Raw genomic sequence first — 19,597 nt, 5'->3', positions numbered from 1 at the left:
CGCGCTGGCTGCACTGTCGGAGCAGAGGGGCCGGCGGCTCTGCTGCAGGGCTGTGAGGGCTGAGCTGAGCCCTGTGGGGCCTCTCCCCATCCCGGCTTCTAGAACTTCCAGGAATCCTGCTTCCCTCCTAGTCTGTGTCTCTTCCCAGGAGAGTGGCGGGGGAGGGAGCCCCGGGGCCCCTCTCGCACACCCCACACAGCGCAGGCACCCCCACAGCCCCCGGGGCCTCAACGCCCACAGGCCTAGGGCAGCACGAGAGGGGATTCCCCAGGGGATTCCTGCAGAGCCCAGCAGGGACGACCAGGCAGCGAGGGGGAGAGGTACTTCCTCCGCCCCCCGTCCGCCTGTGCGGCTGCAGCAGGAGCCCGAGGCTGGGGGCTACCAGGGGCAGGGGCTGCCAGGGCTCAGGCTCTAGAGAGCACAACATGGCGCCACCGTCTCGGGGTGGGGGGGAGACTGAGCCAGGGACCAGAATGAAGCTCCCTGGAGGGGGTGTCCACCCTGGGGTCCACACATCCTAACCCTAACCTGCCGGCGGCCTCGGAGTGCCGGGCCCGTGGTCTGGGGCCCATGCACTTGCCTAACTCAAGGCTACAGCCACCTGTGGAGCCATCTGGTTCACAACCGGCATGGAAAGACAGGGAGGCCCAGAACCACCGCCAGGCTCCTGACACAGAAGTGGGGAGATGCGGGGCCCAGCCCCTGCCTGGGCGTGGTCTGCCCACCACGCTCTGCCATCCGGTGTGCCCCACCCGTCCTGAACCGCAGGCTGCCCGTGCAGCCTGGGGTCGGGATGAAATCCCAGGCCTCCCAAGCCAGCTTTAAAAGACATTTTTCAGACAGCTGGGAAAATGTGCCCATGCAAGCCTCTTATGTAAAAGTAAGGAATTACTGGGAGGGCTTTTTATTTATTTTTTTTTTAAAGAATTATTTATTGGTTTGCAAGGCAGAGCAAGGGAAGGAGGCAGAGAGACACAAGGGCCACACATCCCTCCTCGGGCGGGTTAGTGCCCGTGGCGGGGAGCGTGCTACCTTGCTCGGGCCCAGCACTCCCCACTCTGACGCCCACAACACCTGTGCAGCCTGCGCCCACATGCCCCCAGGGGAGTCTAGGGGCGAAGCAGGTCCTCTGTCCACTGGACCCTTCTGTGCCACCTCCTCCCCCACACACCCTGCCCGCAGTCGCCTCTGCCACCAGGAGGAGCAAGACACTGTGCTTTGGGGGAGGGGGCGCAGTATGCATGCTGACCACTGGATGTCGCTGTTTTCCTGGAGACCAACACGTGTCCCCTGACCTCCCCTGTCCAGCCCTGGCTCCCACGCAAGGGTTTTCAGCACAATGACCTCTGACCCCAGGCCCGCCTCTCTGGGACCCTGCTGAAGTGCTCATCCACAGTGTGCCCGCTGGGCAGAGCACTGTGAGTCTCCCCGGGGCTCAGACACAAGGCCAGGCCAGGACACCCACCACCAGGTGCTGCTCGAAGTCCCAGACTCGGACCAGCACCTTCAGGCATACAGATTCCCAGCCCCCCCGCCATGCACAGCCACAAACTCTGGGGTGGGGGCCAACCATAGGCAGCCGCTCCCACCCTCGTTCTCATCTGGGACCACTGCCCTCCGGGAACCAGGCCCAGGGGCTCCAGACAGCCTGGGACGGAGGCCATGCCAGCCAGGAGAGGCTGCCTGCCTGCCAGGACACCACCATGTCCACCTGTGAGAAAGCCCTCCCTGGGACACAGACTCCAGGCGGCCATCACCGAGTGACGACTGTCCAGCAGGGGCAGGCCAGGACAGGAGCGAGTGACGACTGTCCAGCAGGGGCAAGCAGGACAGGAGCTGAAACCAGGGCGAGCCCCTGCCCCAGCATGCCCTCATGCCTCCCCACAGCGGCCACTCCCAGCCACCCCCACGGTCCTGCTGGGCGGAGTGGGCCCAGGACACGCACTGAACACAAGTCCCCCAGGTGGCAGGCTGACCACAGCTCCTGTGTGCCCAGCATTTCCCGTGTTCAGGCACGTGCCGCGTGCTCCCCTGCCGTGTCTCCTGTAACCCCCCCCACGGGAGCCAGACAGCAGCGTGTTTGCAGAGCGGCAGAGTGACTTGCTCAGAAAACACGTGTGGGTGGGCCATGGGGCAGGGCACTGGGGAGGAGAGGGTGGGATCGAGGCGGTGAAACAAGGGACCCACAGCCCAGGGGAGGCAGGAGCAGGAAGCCACCCCCCAGGAGTCACCCAGCGGCAGGGGCTCCAGCCCCTCACCCTGAGCCGCTGGGAGCATCCCAGACCTGCCCTGCCCTCGACACAGGCCGGCTGTCCTCACCACGCTCACCACGCGGCAGCCTCGGCAGCGCCCACACACAGTTCTCAGTCCTGGAGCCAGAGGACACAGGCCAAGGGTGGGCAGCCAGCTCCTAGCCCCTCCCCCTGTGTGTGTGCTGAGCTCCTCCCTCCCAGCCCCCGTCCTGGTGGGTGAGGGTCCTCTCAGTCCCCGTCCTGGTGGGTGAGGGTCCTCCAGCCCTTCGTCCTGGTGGGTGAGGGTCCTCCCACTCCCTGTCCTGGTGGGTGAGGGTCCTCCAGCCCCCTGTCCTGGTGGGTGAGGGTCCTCTCAGTCCCCATCCTGGTGGGTGAGGGTCCTCCCACCCCCTGTCAGGGTGGGTGAGGGTCCACCTGGCTCCTGTCCTGTGGGTGAGAGTCCACCCGGCCCCCGTCCTGGTGGGGGAGGGTCCTCTCAGTCCCCGTCCTGGTGGGTGAGGGTCCTCCCAGCTGCCGTCCTGGTTTGTGAGGACCCTCCCCCCCCCCCAGGCCCACCAACCCCTAAATGCTTATTTAAAATGCTACTTCTGGTACAGCCCCTTTCTGATGTCCTGGGGGCTGGGACTTCCACCCGCCGGCTGAGGATGTCACCCGATGCCCACCCAAGCCCCCGCTCTCCCTGCTGTGTTGCGGGTAAACCCCCTTTCCATGCTTCTAAGGGGCTCCTAGCCCCCAGGATGAAGCCCAGAACTTCCCAAGGCCCCCAGCCTCCGGTCACCCTGCAGCCATGGCCTTCTCTGGTCCTGACTGTGCCCAGCGCCCTCCCACCTGGGGTCTGGCTGCTTCTGAACTTCACCTTCATGCCCTGGGGAGCCCTCTCCCCTGTGGAAAACCTTCCCTGCCTCCCACTCACCAAGTAGTCAGACCAGGCTGCACCTGGCAGTGGGCAGGGCTGGGGCAGTGGGCAGGGGTTGGGGCTGTGGGTGGGGCTGGAGCTGTGGGTGGGGCCGGGGCAGTGGGTGGGGCTGGGGCAGTAGGCAAGGGGGGCTGGAGCAGTGGGCAGGGAGCTGGAACAGTGGACAGGGGGTTGGGCAGTGGGTGGGGCAGGCGTAGTGGGTGGGGCTGGAGTGGGGGCAGGGAGCTGGAGCAGTGGTGGGGGGCTGAGTCAGTGGGCAGAGGCTGGGGCAGTGGGCAGGGAGCTGGGCAGTGGGCAGAGGCTGGGGCAGTGGGCAGAGGCTGGGGCAGTGGGCGGGGAGCCTCCTGGCCACATGGCTCATGATCAGATATTCTCGCGTGATTGACACAAGATGGCCTAGAAATGGTGACTAAACAGCAGCAGGAGCCAGGATGCCAGAATGCAGAACTCCCAGGAGGGGAGGGAGCAGGAGGAAGTGGCCGCAGGGAGGAAGCCAGCGGCCGGGGACCTGACGGAGCACCTGCAGTGCTGGGGGACACAGGAAGCCGGTCCACCAGGGGCCAGAGGTGGTGCAGGAGGTTAAGCGGCCACTTGTGGCACCCGCATCCCAATTCAGAGCTGGTTCGAATCCCGGCTGCCCTACTTCTGACCCAGCTCCCTGTAAATGTGCCTGGGAAAGCAGAAGATGGGGCGAGTGCTCAGGCCCCTGCCATGCACGTGGGAGACCAGGGCGGGGCCTGGGAACGTCCTGGCGCGGCTGGGATGGGCTGAGCACGGCAGGTGCGGAACAGATGTGAGGACGGGAAGGCGGCCTCACGTGAACAGAGGCATCCAGCCGTTTCAGGTGCTTGTTTATCAAAATTACTTACAATGCGCATGAACAGCTTGTAGTGTAAGAACTACAGGTTATGGGGCTGGCGCTGTGGCGTAGCGGGTAAAGCCGACGCCTGCAGTGCTGGCATCCCATATGGGCACAGGTTTGAGTCCCAGCTGCTCCACTTCTGATCCAGCTCCCTGCTGTGGCCTGGGAGAGCAGTAGAAGATGGCTCAAGTCCTTGGGCCCCTGCACCTGCGTGGGAGACCCGGAAGAAGCTCCTGGCTCCTGGCTCCTGGCTTCGGATTGGCGCAGCTCCAGCCGTTGTGGCCAACTGGGGAGTGAACCAGCGAAGGGAAGACCTCTCCCTCTGTCTCTCTCTCTTTCTCTCTTCTGCCTCTCCTTCTCTCTAGCTCTGACTTTCAAATAAATAAATACATCTTTAAAAAAAAATAAAGAAAGAACTACAGGTTTGGCTCTGGGGGCCACATCCTGCTGGCACTGCTGGGAAAGTCAGCGAAGGCCACCGGGGCCCCCGCAGCACCATGCGGGTGGGCGGCATCTGCTGCGCTGCCTGGAACCTTCGAAATGTCCTGGCACCCAGGGCAAAGCCCCCTCAGAGAGGTTCCATGGGCAGACCCAGGCCACACAGCACAGAGAGGCAGGTGGGCTCCCGGCGTCGGGGCCAAGGGCTGTGAGCGGCTGTGGAAGAAACGGCCTTGGGGGCCCGACAGGCAGCGGCCACCACGAGGCTCAGGACCGGGCGGACGGGGCGGGGAGCAGTGGGCGGGAAATGGCAGAAACTCCTGCGCACACGCCCGGCCCGGAGGCGCCTTGGCGGCGGCCACGTTGTCATTGCCACAGTGTCCCCAGAGTCGATCCCGGTGTAGCTTCTCACCCCGTGCTCGCGTGCCTGTGTCCACATCCAATGCCCCTTTCCCCACAGGGGTGCCCGTCACTGGGTGTGGTGACCCCTATTCCGGCCTCATGCGGGTGGAAACTCCCTCGGGGCACGGCCTGGGTGCTCCCTGACTCCAGGGAGAGGGGCCTGGGGGCTGCGGGGCGGGCAGTGCCTCAGGGGGCTCAGGCCCAGCCCTAGAGGAAGGACCTGGGCTGCAAGACCAGAGATGGCCGCTGAGACCCTAGCCTGGGCAGGCGGCCCCTTCGGCTCCCCCTACCCCCTGTGCTGCCCGGGACTCGGAGCAGGGCCGGGTCACAGGGCACTCGGCCAGCGAGGAGACCCGGTTGGTCTGTCCCGTCCAGCTGCACCGCCTGCTGACCCCAGGCGTTCCTGTGTTGGGGTACAAGGGCTTGACCCTGAGGCGCCGGGAGGGAGCCGCGGCCCCAGCCGATTGCCCGGTTCTGAGGAAGGCCCCAGAGGACGGATGCGGCCACCGCAGAGTGACCTGTGCCTCCCCCAGGACGAAGCTGCTCCGCGCAGCCGTCCAGCGTGTCTCAAGACCTGGAAGGGCGCCTGTTGAGATTTGTGCATGGCCGCTGCTCGAATCAGCTCGGGTCTGGGCTGGGGGATGCGAAGGTGGGCTCCCTGCCGCGCCAGAAGCAGTGTTCCCAGCCCCGGTGTCGGTGGGAAACACCCAGAAACGTGGGACCCTGACAGCGACTGGGGCCTCTCCTGGGTCCATCCAGCCAAGCTGGTACATGCTGCTCCGGGCCCTGGGGTTCCGCCCAGCCACGGAGCCCTGACCGCTTGACAGGCACTGTGCGGGGACCAGCGCACACCTAGCGCCTACTGCCCAGGGGCCTCACATGGGGACAGAGCCAGAGTCCCTCAGCAGGGGTGGCCGTGACCGTGGCCGTGGCCGACGCTCCCTACAGACATGTACTGCTGTGGTCAGTGAGCCATCCCTGTGCCCAGCGTCACCCGGGCTCACCACTCACTGCCCCTGCACGGGCCGGCTCACAGGCTGGGGAGGGGTGGCCGCCACTGCATCTCCCGGCCGTGGTCAGTGCTGTGCTGTGAGGAGCGTGTGGGGCGGTGTCCCGCTGGCCCTGACAGCTGTCCCCTGTCAGAACTTTGCTGCTCCTCCCCGGCGAGTGGCCCGGGCACTGTCCTGCCTTGGCCTGGCCTGGCTCCTGGCCTCAAGCTGCTGGCTCTGCCACTCCGGACTTTGCACGTACAGGTGTGTCAAACACTCGGGACCTCGTGTCCTGGGCACTGAGAGGAGGGCGTGTCCAGCTCAGCAGGGGAGGGGCACCCGGCCACGCTGTGTCCCCTGGACTGCCCTGTGGGACGGGCTCCCCACAGCCTCCCTGGCGGAGGTCCAGTCCTGCCACAGCGGCCACAGCGCCCCCCCCAGCAGAGCTGCCCGGGGGGTCCCACCCAGCGCCGCAGGCTGTGGGCTTTGCCGGGAGGCCGTGTCCTGGGGGGCAGTGCCCCAGCTGATTCCGAACGGCCTCCGGGGGCTGCCCGCAGGAGCAGCAAGGAGACGGCACCCCGACCGCAGGCCAGACCCGCTGTCATCACAGCCTTGCAGCAGGTGTGAGACAGAGCCGGACGGAGGGGCCCAGTCCTGGCAGGGCAGGTGCCCCAGCTGTGCGGGGGCTGGGGGATTAGTGATCTGGGCCTCGCACCCCCACCCGACCCCACAGCTGCTGGCTCAGGGCCCCGGGTTCCATGAGCTGCCTGTGGCCTTGGCTTGCAGGCCCGGACTGCCCAGCCCACCTGACCAGGTGACTGTCTCTCCCGTCAACCCAGGTCGTCACCTGTCCTGCTGTTTGCTTCCGTCAGCAGCCAGAGAGCTCCCAATCAGCTGTCGGCCTGAGGAGACACCCCCCGCAGTGCGAGCCCAGGAGCCAGCGCACCTTTCTGCTTGGGACAGAGCACACGCCTGTCCCTGCCCCCACCCCGCGTGGGGGCCCAGGCTCTGTGCCTCCCATGTGACTGTGAATGTGGGGCACAGAGCCACATATAGGGGGTCCTGCCTGGGGAGAGGTGGGCAGCACACACACAGCGTGACGTGTGCCTGTGGCCTGTGTGACACATGTGTGTGGCCCGTGTGACATGTGTGTGGCCCAGGTGACACGTGTGTGGCCTTTGTGACGCATGTGCATGTGGCCTTGTGATGTGTGTGTGGCCCAGGTGACGTGTGTATGGACCGTGTGACACATGTGCGTGTGAAATACGTGTGGCCCAGGTGACACGTGCACACGTGGCCCGGGGAAGTGCCCCTGGCTGGAGGCTCCTGGAGTGAGGGAGCAGGCGCGTGTAAAGGCCCTGGCGTGCTGCGGGCTGTGCCTGGGAGGGTGTGCACAGGTGGGCACGGCCCAGGGAAGCCCTGGGATTCGGGCCTGAAGGCAAGGCAGGACTGGGCCCCAGGGCTGAGCACTGGAGTCCACAGGAGGAGGTGCTGGGGCTGTGAGCCACAGGCAGGGAGCCAGGGCCATGTGTTCTGCGGTGGGGGGACCGTCATCCGGCCTGACAGCGGCTCAGGCAGGGCAGGGGCTCACTTGCAGGCCACAGCGGTCAGTACGGGCTTGGGCCAGGTGATGCTGTCACTGACCTCAGAGACCCATGGGGCTGCCCAGATGCCACCAGAGCTGAGACCCCAGACCCCACAACAGAGCAGGACCTGAGACCACCAGCTCTGTCCTGAACATGGGCCTCGTGGCTGCAAACCTCCAGCCTTGGAGCCTGGGGGCTTCAGCCGCCCCCCCACCGCCGCCGCAGACCCCAGTTCCCCGGGAGCCTCAGCCCCCCCACAGACCCCAGTTCCCAGGAGTCTCAGCCCCCCCCACAGACCCCAGTTCCCAGGAGCCTCAGCCCCCCCACAGACCCCAGTTCCCAAGAGTCTCAGCCCCGCCCCCAGACCCCAGTTCCCCGGGAGTCTCAGCCCCCCACAGACCCCAGTTCCCAGGAGCCCCCTGCCAGTTCCCTCTGCTTCCCCTCCTCAGGACCCCAGGGCGGCCTCCCCAAGTGCCTGCTGCCCTGCAGGTGCCGCCCTAGGGACAGTGGCACACAGTCCAGGCCCAGAGCGCTGGGCAAGGAGCAGGGGAGGGGAGGGCAGCAGAAGGAGGTCGGAGAGGAACCAGTGCCGCCGCCCGGGCCGCTCCTGTGCTGCCGGACCACAGCTTGTCCACCTTTCCTGGGCCCGACCAGCGACAGAAAGCTCTGAGCGCCCAGGGGAAGGGCAGCTTTGGGTGGGGGGAGATGAGGCACAGGCCTGGCCGCCTCTGCCCATCTCCTCCTCTGCAGCCCGGGGGACCCACACACCCCCAGGAAGGTCAAGGTGCCAGCCCCAGCCGTGAGTGGGGAGCAAGTCCCAGGGGAAAGCTGGGTGCCTCCCTGGGGGCAGTGGCTCTGGGTCAGAGCACACAGTGCTGCGTGACAGAGCACACGCCTGTCCCACCCCCACCCGCGGCTCTGTGCCTCCCGTGCGACCATGAATGCGGGCACAGAGCCACACACAGGGGTCCTGCCCGGGAACGGACATTTGCTCTGTGTCCCTCTCTGCCTCCCCTTCAAAGGGCGTCAGATCTGCCAGCGGGGGACAGGGCACCAGGCGCAGCAGTGTCGCCGCGTCCCTCACTGAGCCTGGGCTCCAGTCCCAGCTCCGCTGAGGCACACCTGGGAGGCGGCAGTGATGGCCCAAGGGCATGGGCCCTGCAGCTCCCGGCTGCAGCCTGGCCCAGCTCTGGCCATTATGGCCATTTGAGGAGTGGACCAGTGGACGAAGGCGCGCGCTCTCTCTCTCCCTCTCACTGCCTTTCAATAAGTAAAACAAGTCTTTTTGTAAAAAAAAAAAAAAAAAAGAGAGAGAGAGAGAGATCTTTGCCCCCAGCGCGTGCGAGGTTCTGAGGTGACGGGGGCTTGCCGGGCTGGGAGCAGACAGCTCTGCGGGGCCTGGAACGGAGGGCGGGGCTCGGCCGGTCCGGCTCCTCCTCCAGGGAGTCTTGGGGTGCATTCGTTACAGCCCCATCACCCAGCCTGCAGGGGGGCGCTTCAGTGGTCACATGGGACCCACCCTCAGCACCCACCCTCCCGCGCACAGTACACAGGAAACACTTGTTCACAAGGTCGGGGAGCAGGTCCCAGGTGAGTGGATGTCGGCACGCGTGAGTGTGGGTGTGTGTGAGCACACTCGAGTGTGTGTGTGAGTGTGTGAGAGGTGTGTGAGTGGTGAGTATGAGCACCAAGTGTGTGACTGAGTGTGAGTGTGTGAGTGGTGAGTGGTGTGTGAGTGTGAGCACCAAGTGTGTAAGATAGTGAGTGGTACATGAGTGAGCATCAAGTGTGTGACTGTGAGCTCGGAGTGCGAGTGTGCACGTGTTGAGTGTGTGAGATAGTGTATGAGTGAGCACCGAGTGTGTGACTGGGCACTGAGTGTGCGAGTGTGAGTGTATCAGAGTGTATGAGAGTGTGAGTGAGTGTGTGAGATAGTGTGTGAGTGAGCACCGAGTGTGTGACTGAGTGGCACTGAGTGTGTGAGTGTGAGTGTATCAGCATGTATGAGAGTGTGAGTGAGCACCGAGTGTGTGACTGAGTGGCACTGTGTGAGTGTGAGTGTATCAGCGTGTATGAGTGTGTGAGTGAGTGTGTGAGATAGTGTGTGAGTGAGCGCCAAGTGTGTGACTGAGTGGCACTGAGTGTGTGAGTGTGAGTGTATCAGAGTGTATGAGTGTGTGAGTGAGCACCGAGTGTGTGACTGGGCACTGAGTGTGTGAGTGTGAGTATATCAGCATGTATGAGTGTGTGAGTGTGTGAGTGTGAGTGTGAGTGAGTGGCCGTCTCCCCCACACCATGCACATGTGTCCGCTAAATCAAACCTTGCCATCAGCTAAGCCAGCGTCAGCAAATCTGGTGTCCTGTGTGTTTTTGCAAATAAAGTTGTATTGGAACACAGCCAATTTGCTCTGTGACCCTCTGAGGGAGACGTCAGACCCCTGAGCTAAGCAGCAGGGAGGCGGAGCTCAGGCTCCCCCCCATGGACACCCCCGGCCCCGCCCCCCTCTGATGTTGTCCCTGCTAGGAAGGAAACAGCCAAAGGCGTGGGTGGCCAGGAGTCCATTGGCCAGGCCCCACCTCCAGGCCGTCACTGGGCTGGCTAGGAGACACCCCAGTCACCAGCCAAGGCCAGTGTGGCCCTGGGGCCCCGAGCGGCAGGTCGGGTGCAGACCATGGCCTCCCGCCAGCTGCTGGTGGCGCCCCCGGAGGCTCTGCGCAAGCCCCTCTGCACCCCCCACCGGCTGCTGCTGGGGCCGGGCCCCTCAAACCTGCCGCCCCGCGTGCTGGCGGCCGGCGGGCTGCAGATGATTGGCCACATGCACGAGGAGATGTACCAGGTGGGCTTGGCCGCCGGCCGCCCGCGGGGGGCCGCCTGGCCCGGGGGGGGGGCCGCATCTGACCCGTGCGCCCCCGCCCCAGGTCATGGACGAGATCAAGCAAGGTATCCAGTACGCCTTCCAGACCCGGAACGCCCTCACGCTGGCAGTCAGCGGCTCGGGACACTGCGCCCTGGAGACCGCCCTGTTCAACCTGCTGGAGCCGGGGGACGCCTTCCTGGTGGGAGCCAACGGCATCTGGGGGCAGCGGGCTGCCGAGGTCGGCGAGCGCATCGGTAAGGGAAGGCTGCCCCCACCCGCCTCGCCGGAGGCCCGGCCTGCTGCCTCCTCCAGGCGGGCGTCAGGGTGCTCCTGGGGCCTGGACCCAAGGGCGCAGCGTGCAGGGGGCCCCGATCCAGAGCCCTGGGGGAAGCCCCCACGCCCTGAGTCCTGCAGCCCTGTGGGGCCCCAGGCCCAGCTCTGCCCTGTGACAGGATGGGGCTCCCCTCACTTCCGGGAAACAGCTCCGGGGGCATCTGGGTGGGCAGGGGGCACGAGCAGCCTTCCACCCAGCACAGCGCCGGCCCCACAGGGCCAGGCTGGTTAATGGACAACCCGAGGCCCTTCGTGGACACCTCAGTCAGAAGGGACAGGCGGCCCCCAGCCCCCAGGCTCGGGCTCCTGTCACTCACTCCTCACACCGTGGGGGTGTCCTGAGGGACCCCCTTCTGGGTGCACAGGAGGCTCTGTCGGCTGTGGAGGAGCGAGGAGAGCCCACCCCCGCTCCCCTCCTGTCAGCCCCCAGGCTGCAGGGCGGGCGGAGTCCCGGTTCTGCACGGCTGCCGGGCCCCGGCTCTGACCCCCTCTCTGCCTCTGTGCCCAGGGGCCCGAGTGCACCCCATGATCAAGGATCCTGGAAGCCACTACACCCTGCAGGAGGTGGAGGAGGTAGGGGTCCCGGAGGGGCCTCGGGGGCCAGCCCCGCAGGCTGGGCCGGGGGATGGGCCCCCCCCCGACCCCCAGCCCTTCCCAGCGTCTGTGTGTGGCCACAGGAAGAGCAGTCTAGAGCTGGGAGCAAGTGGGAGGGGGGGGAGGTGGGGGGGAGGGCCTGGCAGAGAAACCGAGTCAGCCCTGGGGGCGGGAGGCAGGGTGACGGGTCTCTGACACTCAGGGTGCCACAGCTTCCTGCCCAGACCACGGGGACTCTGCCTGGCGGGGCTGGGAGGCGGGGGCCACGCCTCCTCCAGCAGATGTCCCTCCTAGAAAGGTCTCCTGCCAGGGCCCCCACTCACCCCTCCTCCCAGGGCCCCCAGAGCCCCCCACACCCTCCTCCCAGGGCCCCCAGACCCCACCCACCCCCTCTTCCCAGGGCCCCCAGAGCCCCCCCACCCTCCTCCCAGGGCCCCCAGACCCCACCCACCCCCTCCTCCCAGGGCCCCAGACCCCACCCACCCCCTCCTCCCAGGGCCCCCAGACCCCACCCATCCCCTCCTCCCAGGGCCCCCAGAGCCCCCCCACCCCCTCCTCCCAGGGCCCCAGACCCCACCCACCCCCTCCTCCCAGGGCCCCAGACCCCACTCACCCCCTCCTCCCAGGGCCCCAGACCCCACCCACCCCCTCCTCCCAGGGCCCCAGACCCCACTCACCCCCTCCTCCCAGGGCCCCCAGACCCCACCCATCCCCTCCTCCCAGGGCCCCAGACCCCACCCACCCCCTCCTCCCAGGGCCCCAGACCCCACTCACCCCCTCCTCCCAGGGCCCCCAGACCCCACCCATCCCCTCCTCCCAGGGCCCCAGACCCCACTCACCCCCTCCTCCCAGGGCCCCAGACCCCACCCACCCCCTCCTCCCAGGGCCCCAGACCCCACTCACCCCCTCCTCCCAGGGCCCCCAGACCCCACCCATCCCCTCCTCCCAGGGCCCCCAGACCCCACTCACCCCTCCTCCCAGGGCCCCCAGAGCCCCCCACACCCTCCTCCCAGGGACCCCAGAGCCCCCCACACCCTCCTCCCAGGATCCCCAGAGCCCCCCACACCCTCCTCCCAGGGACCCTAGATCCCACCCACACCCTCCTCCCAGGGCCCCCAGACCCCACTCACCCCTCCTCCCAGGGACCCTAGACCCCACCCACCCCCTCCTCCCAGGGACCCTAGACCCCACTCACCCCTCCTCCCAGGGCCCCAGACCCCACCCACACCCTCCCCCCAGGGCCCCCAGACCCCCTCACCCCCTCCTCCCAGGGACCCTAGACCCCACTCACTCCCTCCTCCCAGGAACCCTAGACCCCACTCACCCCTCCTCCCAGGGCCCCAGACCCCACCCACACCCTCCACCCAGGGCCCCAGACCCCACCCATCCCCTCCTCCCAGGGCCCCCAGATTCCACCCACCCCTTCCTCCCAGAGCACAGGTTCCCCCAGCTGTCCCCACCTGACACAGCACCCACCAGGAGGGGCTGAGGTCACCAGGCTCCTGCTGGACCTTGTCCACACGCATTGAGGGGGGCTGCTGGGGGGACCCCACCCTATCCTCACTTGCAAAGTCCCTCCTGCAGGGTGCTGGGGAGCCCCTCTCGGCTGTGCCCCCAGCTGTCACTCTACCCTCAGTGCCTGGCCCAGCACAAGCCCGTGCTGCTGTTCCTGACCCACGGGGAGTCATCTACGGGTGTGCTGCAGCCCCTCGATGGCTTCGGGGAGCTCTGCCACAGGTGAGCCCGCCCCACAGGTGACTCCGCCCCTAAGGTGAGCCCACCCCACAGGTGACTCCGCCGCCACAGATGAGCCCGTCCCACAGGTGAGCCTGTCCCACAGGTGAGCCTGTCCCACAGGTGAGCCCACCCCACAGGTGAGCCTGTCCCACAGGTGAGCCCGCCCCACAGGTAAGCCCGTCCCACAGGTGAGCCCGCCCCACAGGTGACTCCGCCCCCAAAGGTGAGCCTGTCCCACAGGTGAGCACATCCCACAGGTGAGCCCATCCCACAGGTGAGCCCGCCCCACAGGTGAGCCCGTCCCACAGGTGAGCCCGCCCCACAGGTGAGCCCGTCCCACAGGTGAGCCCGCCCCACAGGTGAGCCTGTCCCACAGGTGAGCCCATACCACAAGTGAGCAAGCCCCACAGGTGAGCCCAACCCACAGGTGAGCCAGTCCTACAGGTGAGCCCATCCCACAGGTGAGCCAGTCCTACAGGTGAGCCCATCCCACAGGTGAGCCCGTCCCACAGGTGAGCCCGTCCCACAGGTGAGCACACCCCACAGGTGAGCCTGTCCCACAGGTGAGCCCACCCCACAGGTGAGCCCGTCCCACAGGTGAGCCCACATCACAGGTGAGCCCGCCCCGCAGGTGAGCCCACCCCACAGGTGACTCTGCCCCACAGGTGAGCCCGCCCCACAGGTGAGCCCACATCACAGGTGAGCCTGTCCCACAGGTGAGCCTGTCCCACAGGTGAGCCCGCCCCACAGGTGAGCCCGTCCCACAGGTGAGCCCACCCCACAGGTGAGCCCGTCCCACAGGTGAACCTGCCCCACAGGTGAGCACACCCCACAGGTGAGCCTGTCCCACAGGTGAGCCCACCCCGCAGGTGAGCCCGTCCCACAGGTGAGCCCGCCCCACAGGTGAGCCCGCCCCACAGGTGAGCCCGTCCCACAGGTGAGCACATCCCACAGGTGAGCCCGTCCCACAGGTGAGCCCGTCCCACAGGTGACTCCACCCCACAGGTGAGCCCGTCCCACAGGTGAGCCCGTCCCACAGGTGAGCCCACCCCGCAGGTGAGCCCGCCCCGCAGGTGAGCCCACCCCACAGGTGACTCTGCCCCACAGGTGAGCCCGCCCCACAGGTGACTGCCCCACAGGTGAGCCCACTCCATAGGTGAGCCCACCCCACAGGTGACTGCCCCACAGGTGAGCCCACCCCACAGGTGACTGCCCCACAGGTGAGCACATCTCCAGGTAGAACATAGCCTAGAGCCGGGCAGGGGTAAGTGCTGGCGTGGAGGGTAACAGGAAGACCCGGCTGCCCGAGCCCCCATCCCTGGGCCCGGCCACACAGCATGGGGCACAGGCCTCTGGGGGCCCCACCCTGAGAATGGGTCTTGTCAGGGGCTGGGGAGTGGGCACTGCCCCCCAGGTCTGCATCCCACAGGATGGGGCCTTGAGTGTCCCTGGGAGGGGTCCCAGAGCAGTCAGCGACGGGACCCCCATGGCCTGCAAGCCTGCATGTAGAGGTGACCACAGGACAGAAGGTGAAACCCTGCCTCGCCGGTGGACAAGGCTCCCCAGCTGGCCGGGGCTGGCTGGGGTGGAGTCTGGGGGCGGGGCTTCATGGCCCTCCTGAAGGTCCCCCTCCGGCCCCTCTGCCAGGTACAAGTGCCTGCTCCTGGTGGACTCCGTGGCGTCCCTGGGCGGGGCCCCCATCTACATGGACCAGCAAGGTAAGAGCAGTCCCTCCCCCACTGGGGGGGGGGCAGAGGAGGGTCCTGGCTCACCCACACTGGGGTGCAGAGGACAGCACAGCTCCTCAGGGGCAGGTCAGGCTCCAGGGGAAGTGACCCCTGCATTTGCTGAGCTGCCAGAGCCAGGCGGAGCCGGGTGGGGGAGCAGCCTCTGGGGGTGGCGCTGGGAGGCCGAGGCTGCACCCATGGGTGCAGTCAGGTACAGAGAAGGGGCGGCCTCTGGTCTGTGCGGGGCCGATATTGCCCTGCATCCTGCAGATGTGTGTTCAGCAGGGAGCTCACAGCCGGGGTCCCCTCACTCGGAAAGAGAAGACCGAGGGGGGCGTCCCCAGTGCTCCTGACATGCCAGCCCAGGACCCCTCCCCACTTGCCTGCCCGATCTGGAAGCTGGTGCGGGCCTGGGTGCTGGGTGACCCTGCCTGCCGCCCCCAGGCATCGACGTCCTGTACTCCGGCTCCCAGAAGGCTCTCAACGCCCCTCCCGGGACGTCCCTCATCTCCTTCAGTGACAAAGCCAAGTGAGTGAGCCGAGGCCGGGCCCGAGGCAGGCTGGCCCCGGGGAGGGAAGGCCGGCTGGGGCTCTCGCCACCTGCCCTGCACGCCAGGGACAGGGCCTTCCCGGGGGTCCCCCACTTCACGGGGAGGCGCAGCCCGGTGCGGGCACCAGCGGCCAGGGCTGGGGCTGGGCTCCTGGACATGGCCATTTGGAGTCAGTGAAAAGCAGAAAGTTCGAGGCCCGCTGGTGTGCCCTGGGGCCTGAGAGCAGAGAGAAGGCCCCGGTGGAGCGCCCCCCCTCAGGGACCTGTGGAAGAGGGGAGGCCCTGACCCCCCTCCCAGCTTTGCAGCTCATACCCGGGTCGGTGGCAGCGTCCAGGAGAGCTGGGGGCCCGGCCCCAGGCCCCAGCCTCAGCTTCTTGGTGTCATAGGCTGGGTTGGGTTTGCCAGCACTGTGGGCGTCCTGTGTGTGAGTGAGTGGCCACCTCCCATGAGCCGAGGAGAAAGGCAGGGTGACCCTGGGATGAGGGCAGGCAGCCGCAGGCCAGGACACGCCCAGGAGGCCCCAGGGCAGGTGTCCACTGGGACAGCTGCTCATGCTGGCCCTTCCTCCCCAGGAGCAAGATCTATGCCCGGAAGACAAAGCCCTTCTCCTTCTACATGGACGTCCAGCTGCTGGCCAACATCTGGGGCTGTGACGGCAAACCCAGGATGTGAGGCCACAGGGCGGGGCAGGGCGCTCAGAGCACGCTGCCCCCAGGATCACCCCTCTTATGCAGTGGGCTCAAACCCCAACCGGTACCCAGAGCTCACATGAGCTCACCCTGCCAGGCCGTCCAGGGTCCTGCCTTGGCCTTCTGACCTGGAGGTCCTGTCCACCAAGCTGTCCCCCAGAAGTCCCCGGGCACCCTCAGTGGGGCTGGACCTGGCCCCAAAGGAGTAAGGGAACCAGGGTGCTGCAGGCAGCCTTGGGCACGTCCTATAGCTGGACCGGGTGCCAGACACCGTGCCCTGCCCCAGTGGGTACCAAGAGGCCAGCGCCAGCTTCCTGGGAACACTGGGACCCTCAGAGAGGGGTCTCGGTGGGGAGGGGGCGTCCGGCTCTGTGCCTCAGCCTCCCCTGCAGGGCGGCAAGGGCCCACGCGCAGTCTCGCTCTCCCCAGCACTCCAGCCGCCCTTCCGACTGCAAGTCCACGATTCTGAAACCAGACCCCGCTGCCCAGAGGCCTGCGCCCTGGGGCTGGACACACCCAGCCACTGCCCCCTGTGGCTGACGTGGGCCCCTCTTGTCCCCCAGGTACCATCACACCACACCTGTCATCGGCATTTTTGCCCTCAGAGAGAGCTTGGCCCTCCTGGTGGAGCAGGTGAGAGGGGCAGGGCCACAGGGCAGCTGGGGGTGCCCGGGCCGAGGCCCCGCCTCCAGGAGGCTGCCTGCCTGCCACTGCCTTCGGCGACTCTGGACGGATGGCAGGACAAGGACAGCCAGGGTCCTGGCTGAGACTGCTGTGGCCACCGAGCCACTGCTCGGAGCTGGGTTAGAGCCCCGGCGTCCCGTGTGCCGGACACCACCCTGGCCTGGGTGGAGGTGACCTCCTAGCCCCCACCTCCCCCCAACAGTGGCCTGGGACCCTCTCCCCGCAGGGCCTGGAGAAGAGCTGGCAGCGACATCGCGAGGTCGCCCAGCACCTGTACCGCCGCCTGCAGGAGCTGGGCCTGCAGCTCTTCGTCAAGGACCCGGTGAGCAGGGCCGCATCCTGGGGGCCTCCGAAGGGAGGGGCCCAGGGGTTCAGCCTGCAGCCCCCAGGGCAGTGAGGGCCGCTCTGCTGGGTCTCGGGACAACCTCCCGCAAGGCTGCCTGCCTACGAGTACCTGGGGACGCCAGAGATGTCCCAGCTGGAAGACCTGGACCCCGCTGGGCTCCAGCTCCAGGGTGGGGGCGGGGTCAGCTGACTTAGCCACGCCCCCAGAGACCAAGCCCCGGCTGAGAAATGAAGCCCCTCGGCCCCCAAGGTGGGTGTGACCTGCCCGGGGAAGGACCTGGACAGGTGTCCCAAGGACTGCAGGCGGCCCTGACACCAGGCCACTGTCCCGGCGGGAGCCCCGCCCTCCTCCCGGCCCTGTCGAGGGCCCACGAGGCTGAGCCAGGTCCCCTGCAGGCGCTGCGGCTGCCCACGGTTACCACGGTGATCGTGCCGGCCAGCTACCGCTGGAGGGACATCGTCAGCTACGTCATGCACCATTTCGGCATCGAGATCACGGGCGGCCTGGGGCCCTCCGCGGACAAGGTGAGGGGCTCTCGCAGGCCAGGCTGGCCGGGGTGCTCACAGGGCCTGGACAGCATGGGAGTCCAGCCAGGACGTGTCCTCCAGCCCCTCCCACCTGGCTTGGTGGGTCACTGAGCGCCACCTGTCCGATTCCACCCAGAACGCCCTTCCTTCCCACCCAATGGACTCTGAAGACCCTGCTGGGAACCCCACACCCGGGTCCCACTGTGTCCACAGGAGGGCAACCTGAGTGGCCACCTGACCCTCACCCTAACCCTGTCGCCGCCTGGCCTTGCAGTGGGCGTCTGCAGGGACAGGGGCTGCCCTGAGCTGGGTCTTCAGGGGCCTCCCCGGGGGGCCCATCCTGGTGTGCCCTGGTGCGCCCGGGGCCGAGCTCTGCCCTGTGCCCCAGGTGCTGCGGATCGGCCTGCTGGGCTGCAACGCCACCCGGGAGAACGTGGACCGCCTGGCGACGGCCCTGAGAGAAGCCCTACAGCACTGTGCCCAGAGCCAGCTGTGAGCGCCCCCTGCTGTCCAGGGCCGGCTGTGAGCGCCCCTGCTGCCCAGGGCACACGCGCAGGAGCCCCAGGGCACACGGCCCGTGGGCTCGCCTGGCCCTGGCCCTGGCTGTCACAGGCATTTGGGGACTGAGCCAGTGGGTGGAAGTTCTCTGTCCGTCTGTCACTCTGCCTTTCAAATGAAAGAAAGCTGACAGAACAGTTGCGTGCGGCCTCTGTCCTTGCCGTGCGGCCTCGTTCCTCGCCCTGGGGCCTCTGTCCTCGCCCTGGGGCCTCTGTCCTCGCTGTGGCTGGGCTGTGGGAGCGGCAGGAGGCCCCAGTGTGGACTCCAGCCCCAGGGTCTCACCTCCGACACTGCCCTCAGGAGCACACACCCCCAGGGCTGGCCGAGACCCCACTCTCTCAGACAGGGGCACGGTCTGCCCACGAGTGCCAGGACCAGGCGCAGGGGTGGTTCCAGGCCCACCTGTGTGCTGAGGGGGCCCAGCCCCTGCCCCCTCCTTTGCCTGGCTCCCACTGGCCCCCGACCCACCTTTCCCTTCTAGAAGCCATGCTGTCCAGTCAGGACCAGGAGTGGGCCAGCAGCCCGGCCCCACCGTCAGGGTCCTCCCTGGTCCCAGGAGCCCCAGAGGATGGCTGGGCAGCACCTGCGTCCCCTTGTGTGGCCACCCCATCGCTCTGGCCACAGGGCAGAGCCATGTGCCCTGGGAGGGCCCTGAGCAGGGGCCGCTGTCAGCACGGACATCAGACCCCGGCCAGCACAGGATGGGGATCCCAGACGGCTCCAAGGGGAGGGGCCGTCCGCAGGAGGCTGGAGCAGGGGCGGGGCAGGCAGGGCCGTGTGGCACTGGCCAGGCGTCTGTCCAGAGACCAGCGCTATCTCAGCCTGGACTCCCCAGTAGCACACGCTGAGGCTGGGCGTGGAAGGCAAGCAGTCTGCATGGGAAGAGCCCGCCTGGGGAGGCCCCGCGGCCTGTGCCCCAGCCCCTCCCTGGGCTATCTTGGTGGCCTCGCAGGGATCCATCCGCGCTGACCGCATGCTCTCCCGCACGCCGGTTCCTCCGCACGGCCGTGGGGACTGGACGTCTGTCCTTGTGGTCCAGGGCTGCCCACCCCCCTGGACGCCCCCAAGGCACTTCCCCACCAGCTGCAACCTGCCCGGCTGTGGGTATTTGCGGCAGAGGCTCTGTGGGGCCGGCGCCCTGGTTCTGCTTGGGAAGGGAGTTGGGGGGGGGGGGCGCGGATCACGGCCTGGGGCGTGACGCGGGCGTCCACCCTGGTGCAGCGTTGCCTCTGTCTTCCACGGCGTCCTGCCTGGCGAGCAGCTGTGTGAGTGTGGGCCCAGTGCGCGTCTCTGGGCAGCGCCAGTTATCGTCTAAGCTTCTTTGCCTTTCATGGTGGACAGGAGAGACTTCTCCATACCCCAGACACCCCACACTTTGTCCCAGCATCCTCCGCCCGGTGGTGGCTCCCCCTGCCGGCAGAGAGCGTGGGTGCAGGGGCCCAAGCACTAGGTCCATCCTCCACTGCTTTCCCAGGCCATAGCAGGGAGCTGGATCAGAGGTGGAGCAGCTGGGACTCGAACCAGCACCCATATGAGATGCTGGCACTG

At 67.2% G+C, this 19,597-nt stretch overlaps 1 protein-coding gene across 1 annotated transcript; it reads left to right on the top strand.

Moving 5' to 3' along the window:
• Positions 1-9,996: 9,996 nt before the first annotated feature.
• On the top strand, positions 9,997-18,186 carry AGXT (alanine--glyoxylate aminotransferase). Its single transcript, NM_001082309.2, is given in 11 exon segments — positions 9,997-10,282; positions 10,365-10,557; positions 11,145-11,209; positions 12,867-12,967; positions 14,615-14,685; positions 15,139-15,223; positions 15,818-15,913; positions 16,498-16,567; positions 16,845-16,940; positions 17,360-17,488; positions 17,880-18,186. Coding segments are annotated over 11 exon segments (1,179 nt in total). The 5' UTR covers positions 9,997-10,117; the 3' UTR covers positions 17,988-18,186.
• The last annotated feature ends 1,411 nt before the right edge of the window (positions 18,187-19,597 follow it).

This window comes from Oryctolagus cuniculus, chromosome 3 (assembly GCF_964237555.1).
Source record: "Oryctolagus cuniculus chromosome 3, mOryCun1.1, whole genome shotgun sequence".
In the NCBI taxonomy this organism is placed as follows: Eukaryota; Metazoa; Chordata; class Mammalia; order Lagomorpha; family Leporidae; genus Oryctolagus; species Oryctolagus cuniculus.
This window is presented reverse-complemented; position numbering and strand designations above follow the sequence as displayed.